The sequence below is a fragment of the Pseudonaja textilis genome, chromosome 10 (assembly GCF_049901715.1).
Source record: "Pseudonaja textilis isolate UNSWEBS1 chromosome 10, rPseTex1.2, whole genome shotgun sequence".
NCBI classification, from domain to species: Eukaryota; Metazoa; Chordata; class Lepidosauria; order Squamata; family Elapidae; genus Pseudonaja; species Pseudonaja textilis.
This window is the reverse complement of record NC_141999.1, coordinates 13,161,679-13,179,525: the sequence shown is the minus strand read 5'-3', so window position 1 is coordinate 13,179,525 and position 17,847 is coordinate 13,161,679. Positions and strand designations below refer to the sequence as shown.

At 43.5% G+C, this 17,847-nt stretch overlaps 1 protein-coding gene across 9 annotated transcripts in view; it reads left to right on the top strand.

Annotated features, from left to right (window-relative positions):
- The window catches only part of LOC113437475 (mitochondrial peptide methionine sulfoxide reductase-like), an 82,860-nt gene that overhangs the window by 19,150 nt on the left and 45,863 nt on the right, over positions 1–17,847 (top strand). For 8 of the 9 annotated variants that reach the window (XM_087939737.1, XM_087939738.1, XM_026702489.2 and 5 more), the window contains 2 exons: positions 504–608; positions 8,447–8,553. In XM_087939737.1, the coding sequence (XP_087795863.1) occupies positions 504–608; positions 8,447–8,553 (212 nt within the window). Of the gene's footprint in view, positions 1–503; positions 609–8,446; positions 8,554–12,410; positions 12,487–17,847 lie in introns of all 9 variants that reach the window. The other variant, XM_087939739.1, reaches the window with a different exon arrangement.

Here is a 17,847-nt window from a genome sequence, read left to right as displayed (position 1 = left end):
GGGCGTGGCTTGGTGGGCATGGTGTGGCTTGGTGGGCATGGCAGGGGGAGGATACTGCAAAATCCCCATTCCCTCCCCAGCCCACTAAACCTGCTTTCCAGCTCCGTTCTCCTGTGCAGGGCAACCAAAAAAGACCCAGCCAATCAGCTGGGACTCAATGGGAGGCGGAGAATAGATGGGGGCGGGGCCAGTCAGAGATGGTATTTGCCAGTTCTCCGAACTACTCAAAATTTCTGCTACCGGTTCTCCAGAACTGGTCAGAACCAGCTAAATACCACTTCCGTCAAGAACTGAATGTCTGTAAGTCTCTTTTTCCAGTGCTGCTGTAAATTCATATGGCTGCTAAATGAATGTTCATAGCTCAAGGATGACCTATGCTTCTGTAGCATAGAATTTAATTTGCAAGACAGAAGGCTCAACAACTGGGCGGATTTCCAGTTGTAACAACTGCAAAGCTCAAAAAAGAAGCTCTCATTGGGTGATTCTCTCCATTCTGTTTCTAGGGATGACGGGACATGCGGAGGTGGTCCGTGTAGTGTTTGACCCACAGAAGATCAGCTATGAAAAGCTCCTCCGATTTTTCTGGGAGAATCACGATCCAACCCAAGGTAAAATCTAGGGTCAGGAAAGGACTTAAATTCCCAGAATTCTTCAAAGACCTATTTTATATGGAACTACATAAGATAACCTTCCCCAACTCCCAGAATTCTGGGAGTTGAAGTCCACACTTCTTCAAGTTGCCATGGTTGAGAAACACCGCTCTAGCAAATCAAGAGGAATTATGTTTGCAAGTAATCCTGAGGCAGCTTTGCTTCTACGGTACCCTGCAGTTTCTTGGATTACAGCCCCTATGATTCTTCAACCACCCAGATCAATTATGGAAGACTGTAATTTATAGATTATCAACAGCCATGGTGGCTGGGAAGGAAGAATTGTAGACTGACTTATAGGAAACAAGACTGCTATAACAATGTACTGAAGAAGGAAGAACATAATTTAGTATGTGATGACTATGTGTGTTTGCACACTATAGTACATTCTTGCTGTCTTTTCATATTTGATTCTCAATTTTCTCATGTCTTTTGAACCTATTGATGGGGTTTTGCCTTTCTTAGTTCTATGATTTTATATTAATAGGATTCTAATATATTTTTAGATGCTTAAACACTGTTTTAAACACTGCTGCACCTGGACCGATCAAAGGCCTGTTTCATTTAAGCTTGGTCAGTTTATGGGTGTATTAAACCCATACTCTGAAAATAATTCTCTTGTGGTGGAGTTCCCTCCAATTTCACCAGTAAGTTTTTCTGTTGCTGAAAATCAATGTCATGACTTCCCACCGTTTTGGAAAGGCAGACATGTGAAATCTGTATTGTATTCCCCCAAAATATTGAATTCCCATCGGAAAAGTCAGATTCAGTCCTAATAATCAAGATTGTTCTCCTGATAAAAAAGGATTTCTTGTTCTACCTGCATGCGGAGTATGTTAAATTGAGCGAGGTGGGCTAAGGATGGGAAGCTTTAGAGACTAAAAATTGCTTGCTTCTGGTTAGCCTGAACATCTCTAATGCTGCAGAGACACAGTTCTACAGAGATGTCATGCCTGAAGGGAAAGCTGCTTGGGTATTTTGAATACAGGTAATCCTCGGTTTATGACCACAATTCAGCCCAAAATTTTTAGTGAGTGCTTCCCTCCTTTGTGAACCTTTCTTGCCCCAGTTGTTAAGTGAATCACCACTGCTGTAACCTGGTTATTAAGTGTAACATGTTAGTAACACGGTTGTTAAGTGAATCTGGCTTCCCCGTTGACTTTGCTTGTCTGAGGGTCGCAAAAGAGTATTGGATGACCCTGTGATACTGCAACCAGAGGTGGTATTCAGCAATTCTGACCATTCTGACCAGTTCTGGGGAACTTGTAGCGGACATTGTGATTGGTTCAGAGAACCGGCCAATCCCACCTCTGACTGGGCCCCGCCCCCATCTATCCTTTGGTTGCCCTGAATAGGAGAATGGAGCTGGAAAGCAGGTTAGTGGGGTGGGGAGGGAATAGAGATTCTGCGGTAACCGTCCCTCAGGAGTGGGGAGGGAATGGAGAGTTTACAGTATCCTTCCCCTGCCACGCCCACCAAACCAGGTCCACAGAACCGGTAGTTAAAAAAAATGGATCCCACTACTGCCCTGCCCCCATCTCTTCTCTTCCTCCCATTGAGTCCCAGCTGATTGGCTGGGTCTTCTTTGGTTGCCCTGCACAGGAGAACGGAACTGGAAAGTAGGTTAGTGGGGTGGGGAGGGAATGGGGATTTTGCAGTAATCTTCTTCCCTTGCCACGCTCACCAAGCCACACTCACCAAACCATGGCACCCCACCAAGCCACGCCCACAGAACTGGTAGTACAATTTTTTTTCAATCCTACCACTGACTAAAACCATCATAAACACATGCCGTTTGCCCAAATGTTGATCACGTGACCATGGGTAATGCCTCTCCGGTCATAAGGGTGAAAAATGGCCATAAGTCACTTTTTTTCCCCCAATGCCGTTACGGTATTGTCACTAAAACGAATGATTGAAAACCCTGTACAGCTCCTTGAGTGGAGTTAACCGTCTTCTTCTTCTTCGTGCCGTTTCTTTTTCCCCCATTCGTTTGCTGAGTCATTTGATGGTTCCAGCCAAAGAATATCTAATTTCCTCCGGCCTAACTCACTCCTGACTCCTGAGACGGAGGTTTGTTTGTTTTGTTTTTCTCTCTTCAGGAATCACACATACTCCTCTTGGTTTTTGTAAGGCAACCTCATTTTTCAGGCTACTGTATCTCTTTCAAGGACTCCTTTTTAAATGGCTTCTCCCACTTCCCCGGCCCACCAAGGCCACAAAAGGGGAAGAAGCTCTGCTGAGAATTCAGTTGTAAAGAAGGGGTAGGGGACTGGGTATTTCTAATGTTTTCCCCCCTCCCCTTTGTTTTTTTTTAATAACCAGAGGAAGCGGAGGGCTGTTTGTAACCCACCTCACGTCAACACTGAGCAACAAGGGGGCGGGCGGGGGGGGGCTGGTGGAAGGCCTTAGGAAGACCGAGCATTTTTGTAATGAAGTGTAATTTTAATGAGGAAATTAGCATTCTCTGTGTGTTGCCGGCTGGGCCCTCCTCTGGGTGTGTAATGGTGTGTTTGTGTTTTAATGAGTAACGTGGCTGGTGTAGATATTAGGGAAGTGAGCACGTGGGGAGGGAGGAAGTCAGCCCCGCTCCCCCTCACACACACACAGTCATTGTGTGCTAGATTTCAAAAGAAGAGATGCCTCAGAGCGGAGGATCATTGCTCTCCCTTCGTGACATTGTCAGGCACAAAAGAAAGAGATGAGATTTCCTTGAAGTCAAGCTTGACACCCCCACCCCACCCACCCCCCACCCCCCGGGTGACTTACATGGCTACATCCAGGCAATTTTATTTTTCTTTGCCATAATTAAGAAATGGGTTTGCCACTGCCTTCTCCTGAGCTTTTTGGTTTAGAATAGAAGAGAATAACAAGAGTTGGAAGGGACCTTGGAGGTCTTCTAGTCCAGCCCCCTGCTTAGACAGGAAACCCTACACCATTTCAGACCAATGGGTTATCCAACCTCTTTTAAAAAAAAACTTCCAGTGTTGGAGCATTCACAACTTCTGGAGTCAAGTTGTGAATGCTCCCATCCCATTAACCTGCTTTCCAGCTCCGTTCTCCGATCAGCTGGGACTCAATGGGAGGCAGAGAATCAATGGGGACGGGGCCAGTCAGAGGTGGGATTTGCTGGTTCTCCGAACAACTCAAAATTTCCACTACCGGTTCTCCAGAACTGGTCGGAACCTGCTGAATATACCACCTCTGCTTATACCATTTCAGACAAGTGGCTGTCCAATTTCTTCTTAAAAACCTCCAGTGATGGACCACCTACAACTTCTGGAGGCGAGTCGTTCCACTGATTAATTGTTCTAACTATCAGGAAATTTCTCCTTAGTTCTGGGTTGCTTCTCTCCCTGATCAGTCTCCCCCCTTTGCTTCTTGTCCTGCCTTCAGCTGCTTTGGAGAATAGCATGGTTCCATCTTTGCTGTCCTTCCTAAAATCCTTGGAGATTGCAAGGTGATTCTTGGAGATTGCAAGATAAAAGCCTTGTTTGGAAGTATAGCTTTGGAGAATAGCTTGACTCGTTCTTCTTTGTGGCAGCCCCTGAGATATCAGATCACTGCTATCATGCCTCCCCTAGTCCTTCTTTTCATTAAACTATAGACATACCCAGTTCCTGCAACTGTTCTTCATATGTTTTAGCCTCCAGTCCCCTAATCATCTTGGTTGCTCTTCTCTGCACTCTTTCTAGAGCCTCAACATCTTTTTTACATCGTAGCGACCAAAACTGAATGCCGTATTCCAAGTATGGCCTTACCATCAAGTGGTACTAACACTTCACGTGCTCTTGATTCTATCCCTCTGTTTATGCAGCCTAGAATTGTGTTGGCTTTTTTGGCAGCTGCTACATGCTGCTGTTTACATCTGGACTCTGTAGTCCAGTGGCACCCAACCTTTTGGGCACCAGGGATTGGTCCCATCATGGAGAAAAGTTTTTCCACAGACTGGAGGGGGTGTGGTTTTGTCTGCATCCCACGAATGGGACTTCAGTTGTTTGCGGAATCTGGACGTTGGCATGCCGTGGGCGTGTGCCAGTCCACGGACCAGGAATTGGGTACTGGTCTAGCCTACAGTCCTGGGACTTTGTAGCGTTCTCCCATTTGGGCTGGTTGTGTTCATATTTAACCTTGTGTGGCTTTTTATTTTTATTATATTTTTATTTTATTTTTTATTTTCCTTACGGTCACTGAGTTTGTCGATCAGAAAGGTTGGCAGTTTGGCGGTTCGAATCCCTAGCACTGCGTAATGGAGTGAGCTCCCGTTACTTGTCCCAGCTTCTGTCAACCTGGCAGTTCGAAAGCACATAAAAAATGCAAGTAGAAAAATAGGGACCCCTTTGGTGGGAAGGTAACAGCATTCCATGCGCCTTCGGCATTTAGTCATGCCAGCCACATGACCACGGAGACAGTGGTCTTTGGACAGTGCTGGCTCTTCGGCTTTGTAACGGAGATGAACAGCACCCCCTAGAGCCAGAAACGACTAGCACATATGTGCGAGGGGAATATTTACCTTTACCTTCACCTTTTTAAGGCTCAAATTTCGTAACCTTAACTCATAGGTTCATGAGTAGAGCAACTGACCTCATTTCAAAGGACCTTTATAGAATATAGAATCATAAGGCTGCAAGGGACCTCAGAGGTCTTCTAGTCCAACCCCCTGCTGAAGGCAGAAAGCTTACAGCATCCCACTCAGATGGCTGTCTAGTCTATCTTTGAAAACCTTCAGTGATGGAGCACCCACAGTCCTAGGAGACCAGCTATTCTACGGGTTAATTATTCTCACTGTCAGAAAATTTCTCCTTACTTCTAGGTTGAATCTTTTTTTAACAAGCTTCCACCTATTATTTCTTGTTCTGCCCTCTGGTACTTTGGAGAATAAGTCAATCCCCTCTTCTCTGTGACAACCCCTCAAGTACTGGAAGACTGCTATCATGTCCCCACTTCCAGTCCTTCTCTTCAATAATCTAGACCCGTGATGGCATGCAGAGCCATTTGTGCGGGCACACGAGCCCCAGGCAAACTCACCTCACTGCGCGTGCCTCCCAGCTGATTTTCGGGACTTTTTCGGCCTGCCAGAGGCTTGAGGGATGCCCCCGCAGGCTTTGCAGGCCGAAAAATAGGCCTGTTTCATCACTTCCTGTATTTCTGGAAATACCTGAAGTGACGAAACGGGCCCGTTTTTTGGCCTGCAAAGCCTGCAGATGCATCCCTCAAGCCTCTGGCAGTCTGAAAAAGGCCTCAAATAGGTCAAAAATCAGCTGGGAGGCGCAGTGCAGGTAAAAGGGCAGCAGCAGGGAATCACGCGCACATGCACAGTGATTCGGGTTTTCCCCAGATGTGACAATATAACATCTCTCATAAAATGGATCTTTGGGAAGATGATATTCTCAGAGTCTTTTTCTCTGGAGGTTGTTACTTGGAACGATGACATACATATTATAAGCCCTCAGTGATGGCAGCTGACAGGAGAGTCCGTTCCTTCCCTGGCATCCAGCTGGTTGAGAAGGGAAACCAACTCTTCTCACCCACATATTACTAAGAGCTCCTCTTCAGACAGGCTTTTTCCATCACTGTCCTCAAATCGGGATTAAGATTTAAGACTCATCCACTGATAGTAAAGGGATTCTGAGGATGGACCATCTGGGCTTATGAGTGAATGACGCTGGTGGTTATAATATTACCTCTTCTGTTGCATTAGTATGATTCCTCAGTGGCACAGTGGTCAGAGTGCAGTAATGCAAGCTACTTCTGCTGACTGCCGGCTGCCTGAAATTTGGCAGATCGAATCCCACCAGGCTCAAGGTTGACTCCATCCTTCTGAGGTGGGTCAAATGAGGACCCAGATAGTTGGGGGCAAAAGGATGACTCTGTAAAAACTGCTTAGAAAGGGCTGTAAAGCACTATAAAGCGGTGTATAAGTCTAAGTGCTATTGCTATTCCTGTTTTACGTGTAAGTCCTTGACTTTTGACCACAATTGAGCCCAACATTTCCATTGCTAAGTGAGAGAGTTGTTAAGTGAGTTCTGCCCCATTTTAATGACCTTTCTTGCCCCCGTTGTTAAGTGAAGCGCTGCAGTTGTTAAATTAGTCACAGGGTTGTTTAGTGATTCTGGCTCCCTCATTAACTTTGCTTCTCAGAAAGTCGCAAAAGGGGATCACATGACCCCTGGAATACTGCAACCGTCATAAATATGAGTCAGTTGCCAAGCACCTGAATTTTGATCACCTAACCCTGGGGCTGCTGCAATAGTTATAAGCGTGAAAAACAATCATGTCACTTTTTTCAGTGCCGTTCTAACTTTGAATAGTCACTAAATGAATGTTGTAAGTTGAGGACTACTTATATTTTTATATTTGCTCTTGAAGTTTTTGCATATTATTGTAAAGTGCAGATTCCCTTTTAGATGTTCACCTTTTGCACAGTGGTGGGATTCAAAACTTTTTACTACCAGTTCTGTGGGCGTGGCTTGGTGGGCGTGGCATGGCTTGATGGGTGTGGCTTGGTGGGCTGGCAGGGGAAGTGTTCTGTCCTTTAATCACTATCTGAATATAAAAGCAGGCAGATTAAACTCTACAAAGGCTTCTGTACAAAGTTTCTTTATTGGTTCACCCGGCATCCTCAAATATAGCTCACGGTTATGTCGAGATTCATCTCAACGTCCAAGTCTTTGCATAGTCATCTTCATAATGTGAAAGAGTAGTGATCTTTTCATCCCATAACGAAGGAACAAGGGGGGTGAGGCACTAGCACTCTGCTGGGGTCCAGGCAAGAGTGAAGGAACCTCCCCCAACCCAACCAAGGGTCAATTCAGTGACCAATCAGGATTACAGATGTGACCACATGACATGAACTACATTCCCCAGGATGTATTAACTACATTTACCATGAGGCATTCCCTTACGGGGACAGCTCCCAATTCTAACTTAACTATCTCAATTCCCATTACCTATATACTGTCTGGATAGCACAGAAGGGATACTGCAAAATCCCCCTTCCCTCCCCACCCCACTATCCTGCTTTCCAGCTCCATTCTCCTGTGCAGGGAAACAAAAGGAGACCCAGCTGATCAGCTGGGACTCGGGAAGTGGAGAATAGATGGGGATGGAGCCAATCAGAGGTGGTATTGCCGGTTCTCCGAACTACTCCAAATTTCTACTACTGGTTCTCCAGAACTAGTCAAACCTGCTGAATACCCACCTCTGCTTTTGCAGTGATCAAAGCAGTGAAGTCCTGTGGTATCTTATTCTCGGGAAACATTTTCTGGATCAGGGTTCAGCAAATTCAAGAGTTTATTGATCCAGAATGTTTTCTTCTGTAAATGCCATAGGATATCTTTTGTCTTTGATATTTAATTCTTGGAGAAAACTTGGCATTTTTGCTGAAATCATACTTATAAGTCATACTAGCAAGTATATGAACTACGTATGTTGCCACTTTGGAAATTGCCATTCTGAACTTAGTGGTCACGGATATTTTCCCAGGAAAGAAATATTGGATATGGATACCAAAATCAAAATTAGATGATCTTTGAAATCCTAGTCCCTAAATATGGGAGGAACCTCAGAATAAAAAAAAAAGTTATTTTTCTATGCAGTCAGACCACTGATCTATCTTCTACACTACAATTTCTGTCTCTTTCCATTAATGAAATGGATAAAATGGAAATACTCAAGGATAATAACAGTTTTTCCCCCTGCAACTGTTTATTACTAAGGTTGAAGTGGGACAATATGAATCAGTTTGGTCATCTTCTGTCTGATAACATGCCTTGTTGTGGTCTCATTTCCCCCAGGAATGAAGCAGTATGAAGACTTTGGCACACAGTATCGCTCGGCCATCTACACAATCGGAGCAGAACAACTGGAATCTGCTTTAAGATCCAAGGCAATGTATGAACAGGTATAGGAGAATTATGGATAGATGGGGGACAGGAGATTGAGGTCTTGGACTATGGTGCTGCTTTTGATATGATTACAGTTGACTCTTATTGGCGTTAACTTTGTAAGGCCTAGGTTCCTAGCTATGAATTTCCATCTAAAGGTAAAGGTAGAGATAAAGGTGCCTCCTGCCCAGTTGTGTCCAACTTTAGGGGGTGGTGCTTATTTCCATTTTTTAGCCAAGGGAGCCACTGTTGTCCAAAGACACTTCCATGGTCCTGTGGCCAGCATGACTATACACCAAGGTGCACAGAATGCTGTTACCTTCCCACCCAAGTGATACCTATTTATCTACTCGCATTTGTATGCTTTCAAACTGCAAGGTGGGCAGCAGCTGAGGCAAGTAATGGGAACTCCCTCCATCACATAGCATTCGGGTCTCAAACCCAGGCGGTCAGCTTTCTAACTGATAAACTCAGTATCTTTAACGCCAGAGCCATCATGCCCCCTGGCTTCCCATCTAAGAACTCTTAATTGGAGTTGTCACTACTGAAACCTGGGGCTTTCTTCACGGAAAATGTGTGCTCCACACACCTGGGTTGTAGTTCCGTTAGGATGGCCTAATGTATTCCTAAACCTGGAGTTTGTTTATTGTTGGATTGTTGGACTCTTAAGATTGTTAGAGTTAGGAGCTAAACTACATAGTTATGGTGATTATCTTCTCATATTCCACATCTGGCCCAGTTAGCAGCGCTTCTGCAGAAAATAACTTCATGGACTGGGGATGCATGATCACAGCTGTCCCAAGCAAATGAAGCCTCTTTGTTAGGATCTCAGCTGCCACAGTATTTTAATTGCCGGGGTTAAGCATGTACAACGATTCAACTGTTACCAGCAACGCAAAGTCTCCTTACCCATCTTACTTCTCCAATGTTCAGTCCTCCCATGTGGCCAGAGGGGTAGAGATAAAAAATAACAGTAGAGGCAGGATACCTAGAAAAGCCCCATTTTTGCAGGATTGCTCTGTATCTACATTTCTCTGCCCGCAGGAAGAAGTTAACTCTCTCTTCCATGTTTGCCCGACATGGTTGACCAGGGGAGAGTATTTAATTTAAAACAGCGTAGATCTTTTCCAGATTAAAACTGAATCCTGCAAGTCCACAATTAAGTAGGCTATGGGTTTGCCAATCCTGTTCGTGTCCCAGTTAAATACAAATATAAACAGTTTCCCCCCTGAAATACATAAATTTATTTTTAATCAGTTTGTTTCTCTGTATGTGAGTGATTGAGTCAATATTTACTGAAGTCTGTGCAATTTTCTTAGTGACGATTATTAGAAATATTCTTCCTAGAGCTGAGAGAGAGATGGGTGGACTGGTTCAAAGCCATCCAGGTGGCCAAGGAAGGACTAGAATGCATGGACTCCCAGGTTCTAGCCTGGTGCCTTTAACCAAGGCACCAAACTGGTTCACTGCTGAATTGTTTGGATATTAAAGAAGTTTTTATAAGAGCTAAGTCAAACCCTTTTCTTCTTCATTTCCCATGGGATTTGAATTCAATGCTCTGGAGTCTTGTTAGAGGAGGCCAATACTTCAGGTATTTTCGCTAACATGTTGCCTCTTAATAATCTCTTTTTAAGGCTAAACAGATCTTAATGCCTTCAGGTTTTTTCTTGCAGGGGCTCATTAACCAACAGAGGTTTGAAGTGGCAATCTAATTATGCCAGGAAGGTATTGTTCTTGGCACGCCACGTTTTCATGCAGGCCTCATTTTTACAGGAGCCGCTACTTATGCTTAAAGAAAATAGTATAGCTTTTAATCTCTAATGCCCTAAAGTGCTCTGGACTCTCGGCCAATCTTGTCTGCCAAGCTGTCTAGGACTGTAATTCTCATAATACGCAGATGCTGGTTCAGCAATAATATGTACACAGGGTCAAGTTCCATAGGCCAAGCAAAATACAAGCCGTTCTTATCTTACGATTATTCATTTAGAGAATATTACAATAGCATTGAAAAAAAGTACCTTACGACCAGTCCTCGCACTGATGACTATCACAGCAATAGGTCACATGAGCAAAATTCAGGCATTTGGGCAACCAACATATATTGGTGGCCATAGTGGCGCAGTAGTTAGAATGCAGTATTGCAGGTTAACTCTTTGGTGGCTGTCCGCAGTTTGATCCTGACCGGCTTCAGGTTGATTCAGGTGGGTCCTTCCGAGGTGGGTAAAATGAGGACCCGGATTGTTGGGGGCAAGAGGCTGACTCTGTAAAACCATTTAGAGAGGGCTGTAAAGCGTTGTGAAGCAGTATATAAATAAGTGCTAGTGCTATGTATCAGAGTGTGCACAGCTTTACTACGTGAGACAACCCAGGAGCAATAACAGCAAACAGAGGTTTGTAATAAATAGTGGTTTTTATCTAAAAAAGAATATATACTATGCATACGCATACTATAGGCAATTACAGAGGTCAAAGAAGCAGCAATTACAGTAGGGAAGAACAGGCTCTTAAAGGGATAACAGCCAAAAACCTTGCTGACTCATTCCCGCCATTGCATCATTGCAGCAGTTGGTCAGCACTTAAATCACTATCCTGGCACTATGGCTGTATATTTACGAAGGATGCAGCATCCAAGTTGCAGCATCCATTTATGACTTTTCCTAGATGGCTTCTGACAAGCTGGGTTCACTTAATCTTGTGTGAGTCACTTAACAGCTGCAGTGATTCACTTAACAAGCATGGCAAAATCAGGCACGACTCACTTTACAACTGTCTTGCATAGCGATGGAAATGGGCCGATGCTCTTTCTGACCTCAAGGTCGCTATTCCTTTGCACCATCAGCATCAGGCAAAGGGCTTGAAAGCAAATGCTGGGTTGTTCAATTTCTGGACTTGAATATTTCAATCCACATGATTATAGTCAGTGCACAGGTAGTCCTTGCCTTACGACCACAGTTCAGCCCCAAATTTCTGTTGTTAAGTGAGATGCTTGTTAAGTGAGTGGGCCCCATTTTACCACCTTTCTTGCCACAGTTGTTAAGTGAATCACTGCAGTTGTAAGTTAGTAGGGTTAGGGTCTCCCTCTTGGATGGGGGGTTGGACTAGATGACCTACAGGGTCCCTCCCAATTCTGATTATCTGTTAATCTGTTTATTTCTGTTAATCTAGTAACAAGTGGATCTGGCTTCCGTATTGACTTTACTTGTCAGAAGGATGCAAAAGGGGATCACATGACCCCAGGGACACTGCAACTGTCATAAATACGAGTCAGTGGCCAAGCATGTGAATTATGGCCATTGTGAACTTTGGTCACAATATGAACTGTTGTAAATCAAGGACTACCTGTATAGAGAAGATGCTTGTTAATCTGTTCCAAATTTGTCCTGCTCCAAATATATATATTTACATGTCACACTATATATATATATATGTACACACACACACACACACACACACATACACACAATGTGACAATTTCTAAAGCGGCTGGGAGTTATATGGAACCATAATTTTCTACGTTACATTACCCTGACAGATGTTTAACATGGTGGTTGTTTTATTGTCTTAGAAAAAAGAAGTAGAAAATAGAAATTGGGAAAATAGTATTATGTATATTGAAATATAATAGAACATATTATAATTGCTAGGTATACACAAATCTTAGAAGTTGAAAAATTACGATGATGTATATTTAAATGGCAATAGCTTTATCAGAATTGTTTATGATATATATTGACCTAGACATGACATTGTTCACCAGGTACTTATGGATGTTAAAGAAAGAAAAAGTCATAATTAAAAAAACATTCTATGTTACAGTAGCCCGACAGATGTTTAGGTGCATCCAGGACAGTTGTTTTTCCACAATTATATACAGAATGCTCTCTTGTCAAGATGTCTGCTGATCTCCATCCTTAGCAGCTCGACGCCTTTCAGCAACTTCCTGAAAAATTGTGAGGCTTTCAGCCCCTCTCCCGCTCCCATGTTGTGGCTTGTGTTCTTTTGTACACAATGTGGTTCTTTTATGGGTACAATCTGTTTTGGAAACATGTTTGGAGAGAGACCCTTGCTTAAAAAAGCAGTCGCCAGGAAGATGCTGGATTCACCATGGAGTTGATATTTTTCTTTCTCTCTTATGCGCTCTCTCTCTCTCTCTCTCTCTCTCTCATGCCCCCCCCTCTCTCATGCACACTCTCTCTCTCTCATGCTCTTTCTTTCTCTCTCTCTCTCTCTCACACACACACACACCCTCAGGGACTCTGAAGAGGCTGTTTTTTGTTTCAGTTCCCTCCAGTGAATAAAACCTGCCCCCAACCGCCTTGCCCCATAACAAAGGCAGAGAAGCGAATATAGATAATTGCTCCTCCAAGGCCATTCATGCACTCTGGATGGAGAGGGGGGGGGAGGAAGGTGCGGGGGAGGGAGAGATGTCTCAGTTTCCCTGGCAACTTGCCATGGTGGTGATTGGCAGCTAGAGAGCAAAGGTCACGGGAGAGGCAGGTGCAATATCTTCCCTCTGCCTGGGCCCATTTGGAAATGATTCATTGCCATAAGCAGTTGCCCCCTTCCCCACGTAGGACAATTAAGGGGAACCCCAGCTTAAAATTGGCATCACTGGCTGGACATCAGTGTGTGTGTATTGTTGAGGGGGGGGGATTTCTTGGGAGCTGGCAGTTTGTGGGCGGGGAGTGTGTGTTGTGTATTTCTAAGTGGCTAATGAGGTTGAGATTCGAGGGGACTGGGGCAGTTTTAGAAGGGTCTCCTCCTTCCTGGAGGCAGACCACCTCCCCAAAGTGCCTCAGGTGAGAGGCAGAGTCATTCCAAAGATGCCAACGTTGCTGGGTTTTTATGATGGGAGGGGTAGGGCAGGTTGGGGAGGGCTAGGAGAACAGCCCTTTTCTTTTCTTTTTGCAGCCGGGGGTTGGTGTTTGCTTTATTGTTTCTTGGCAACTGCAGAAGGCAAGCCAAGGTGTGCTGAAGGAACAGGGATGATTGAAACACCTTTGGAGGGTTTTGTGAACAATTCCAAAATTGGGCACCTTTAGACTGTCAGAGGCTTTACCACTCTGATTGGGTGGCTTGTGGTTTTTAAGTAGAATTAAGTAAAAACAGGCAGCTGAAAATTGGTATTGGGTTGATACCATCTGGAGGAGGGCTTCCCCCAAATGGAGGTAATGTTACGTGAGGTACAAGGGTTGTTCTTCCTTCCTTCCTTCCTTCCTTCCTTCCTTCCTTCCTCTCTCTCCTTGTTTCTCCCTCTCTTTCTTTCCTTCCTTCTTTCTTTGTCTTCCTTTCCTTTTTCTTTTCTTCCTTCCTCCTTTCTTTCTGTCTTTCTTTCTCATTCTTTCTCTTCTTTCTTTGTCTCCTTTCTTTTCTTTCTTTCTTTCTTTCTTTCTTTCTTTCTTTCTTTCTTTCTTTCTTTCTTTCTTTCCTTCCTTCCTTCCTACCTTCCTTCCTTCCTTCCTTCCTCCCTCCTTTTCTTTCTTTCTTTCTTTCTTTCTTTCTTTCTTTCTTTCTTTCTTTCTTTCTTTCTTTCTTTCTTTCTTTCTTTCTTTCTTTCTTTCTTTCTTTCTTTCTTTCTTTCTTTCCTTCCTTCTTTCCTTCCTTCCTTTCTTCCTTCCTTCCTTCTTTCGTTTTCCACCTTTAGTACTTTATAAATAACTCAAACTTACATAGAACTCCTTCCTATTTTCCCCACAACAATCCTGTGTGGTAGGTTGGGCGGAGGGAGTGTGAGTGGTCCAAATTCACCTAACTGGTTTTCATCCCTAAGGTGGGACTGGAACTCACAAGTCTGATGATTGGCCCAAAGTTATCCAGCCAGCTTTTGCAGCGATAAGGTGGGACTTGAACTCATGGCCTACTGCTTTCTAGCCTGCTGCCTTAAGGAAACAGATAAAATACTATTCAGAATTTAAAGCCTTACATACAAATAGTCCTTGACTCCTAGCCATTCTTTTAATGACCATTCCAAGTCACAATGAAGTCACTGAAAAAAAGTAACATGATCCATGTTCACACTTATGACCGTTGCGGCATCCTTGCAGTCACATTATCATACTTTCGGTGCTTGGCAACCAACATGTATTGATGATGGTTGCAGCATCCCGAGATCTGGAATGGTCATTTGCAACCTTCCTAGTTTCTGACAAGCAAAGTCAATGAGGGAAGCCAGATTGCCTTAATGACAACATGATTTGTTTAACAACTTCAATGATTCGCTTAACGACCGGTCATCAAATGAGGCACAACTCACCTGTCTTGCTTAGCAACAGAAATTTTGGCCTCAATTATGTTCAGAAGTCGAGCGCAAACTGTATAGATAAATTTGCTTTCTCTGATAATTGATCAGAGTACTGATATTTAAATGGCACACAGTTAACGATCAGTTTTCTATTATTACATTTTTATATTATTTTACATTACTATCTTTTTATTACAAGTAGTCTTCGACTTATGAGCCACAATTGGGACCGGAATTTCCATTGCTAAGTGATACAGTTGGTAAGTGAGTCATCAATTACCACACACACACACATCCAATTTTACAACATTTTTTGCTGTGTGATAGTTACGAAAATCCAGCATCCTCCAATGACTTTGCTGTCAAAAGCTGGCTGGGTAAATTATAAATGCTGATCACATGACACTGGGATTCAGCAACTGCTGTAAGTCCATGCCAGTTGCCAAGAGCCCGAATTGTGATCATGTGACTACAGGGATGCTGTGATGGACGTTTAGTGCAAGGACTGGTCCAAGGTCATCCTTTTTACCACTATTGTGCCCTCAAACAGTCACTAAGTGGTCATAAATTGAGGGCTACTTGCAACATCCAAATATACAGTACAAAATAATTGAGCAGCCAATTAAGTCTTTGTCCTGCTTTCCAGTCATTTTTTTGGCAACATGAAATAGATCCAACTCCTAAGCTACCTTGGTGGGTAGGTGACATTAGGATTGAAGCCTCAGAGAGGAAAGCCCTACCCGCAACATAATCCGTTCTTCTAGGCAGGAGGAGATGAAGAAAAATATTGATCAGGAAAGGCCCAGGAAGTGCCCTTAGATGGCTCATTGACGGAAACCTTACTTCTTGTCAATGACTGACTTAAAAGGCCCAAAACCACGTGCGTGCACCAGGTCTGAAGATAAAAACTGCTCTAGTGGGAACTCTATAATGCTTGAGAAATTTTGTGAGGTCTTCTCCAAGGAGTTCATCCAAGAAAGAAGAAACAATCATGAATAAGAAATAAGAAATTATATTAGAGCATTGGTGGTGTGATTCAAAAAAGTCTGAGCAAAGCTATGACTTGAGAACATCTAGTGTTAAGGACAATTTTAAAACGTTTTGCCAAAAGAAATATTATAAATGATATAAGGACACTTATTAAGCAGTAGCATTTCTGGCCTGTTTGTCGATTGGTGTTATTAATACTTTAGAACCCATAAGGCTGCACCATTTGGTATTTTGCATTGGCCCTGGGATTTGATCTACAACTTCCAGTGTTCTACACCGGGGACATTGTTGGCTGAGGCTGCTAGAACTGGGTGTTCAGTAGGATCTGGAGTAATTCACCCTTAATTGCCAAGACACGGGCTCTGGGGAACTAAAGGGTAACTTTATTCAAGGGAAACTCACAGCACCTCTCTATGCCTTCAAAGCCTGAGGCCATAGTTTTCTCTTCAGGTTCAGATTTTTTTTCCATAGTTCCTGTGATTTTCCAGCCATGCAGAAAAGATCAGAAGATATTTAAATCAACTCATTAGCAAGATGGGATGGCATTGGGGCTGGCTTTTTAGTCTTGATATACTGGTTGAGCTTGGACAGGAGCTGATCCAACAGCTCTTAGAATTAGTTCAAGCATGATTATCTGCCATGAGCTATCCATGGTCCTGAAAATGCTCACAGCGCTGTACCTGTGAACAAACCAGCTTTGCCTCTTGTACCATTAAGTTAATTTTCTTGAAGTTCTCAAGTCAGGCCAAACTAGGACAGAATTAAAACCAGAATAAGGCTTATTAAAGCAGAGATGTGGCAGAATTATTTCTAAGAGGACAAGACTTAGTTTCATTCTGGACACAGATTTGAGTTAAATCAAATTTGTATAGCTGGTTTAACATTTGGTGAATGTTCCTCAATGGATGGCAACACCTTCCACTTTAGTGCCACTTTAGTGCCACTGTTCCTCTAGTATGCTTTTAGGGATACAGAGTTAGTCTTTGGAGGAAGAGAGATAATGTTTTTGTGTTATTTGTGATGTTGTGGCGTAGGACTCTGTTTCTTCAGCTGCATCACATAAGCATGAGGTTTCAGTATCTGCTTGGAAAATCGGGTAATGCACAAATCAGGTTGTGTTTTTTTGGTTTTTTTTTGCAATGTCAGAATGTGAGATTCACCAGGTGTTCAGCAATGTTCCTGCTTGCACTGCTTTGGGCTATCTTATAATTTGATTTGTACACTGGTTGTATTGCCTAATAAAGTACCAAATTAACACCTTCTCTCTCACCTCCCCCATTTCCTGCCCCTCAGCAGCCTTTCCTAAGCTAATATCCTTGAGAGTGATTCCACAGTCAAATTTGTTGATGGCAGTGAATGATGGGTTGTGTAGCCCAATCAGCTGGAGACTGTGGGTGTTGGATGCTGCAGCCCATCTTTTTATAAAGGGTACCAGTTTGTCTTTTGAAAAAACAGTGTTGTCAAAGAACCTTAATGATAACCATCTTGTAAATATTCACACTGTAAGCTGCTCACAGTTACCTTGAATTGTGAGATGGGCAGGCATATAAATCAGACAGATAGATAGATAGATAGATAGATAGATAGATAGATAGATAGTAAGTTCAAGTCCTTCAGCATAGTAGCCCTCACTGAAAATAAGTTATAATGAGCCACCATGGCGCAGTGGTCAGAGTGTGGTACTGCAGGCTACTTCTGCTACCTGCCAGCTGCCTGCAATTTAGCAGTTCAGATCTCACCAGGCTCAAGGTTGACTCAGCCTTCCATCCTCCCGAAGTGGGTAAACTGAGGACCCAGATTGTTGGGGGGCATAGGTTGACTCTATACACTGCTTAAAGAGGGCTGTGAAGCACTGTGAAGCAGTATATAAGTCTACGTGCTATTGCTATAAGCCTGCGAGAATCGTAGCTGTTCTTTCATACAGAGTTCCCCTGTTGCTTCTGCCAATGAAATCAAACATCTGCATGGTAGAGGAACTGCCTGGCATGAATCTACCTGTGAGCCAGAATATTGCTGTCCATTAGGGAAGGGAGAAGTGGTGTCCATGATGGAACATCATGACTGAAATCAGACTCTGGCT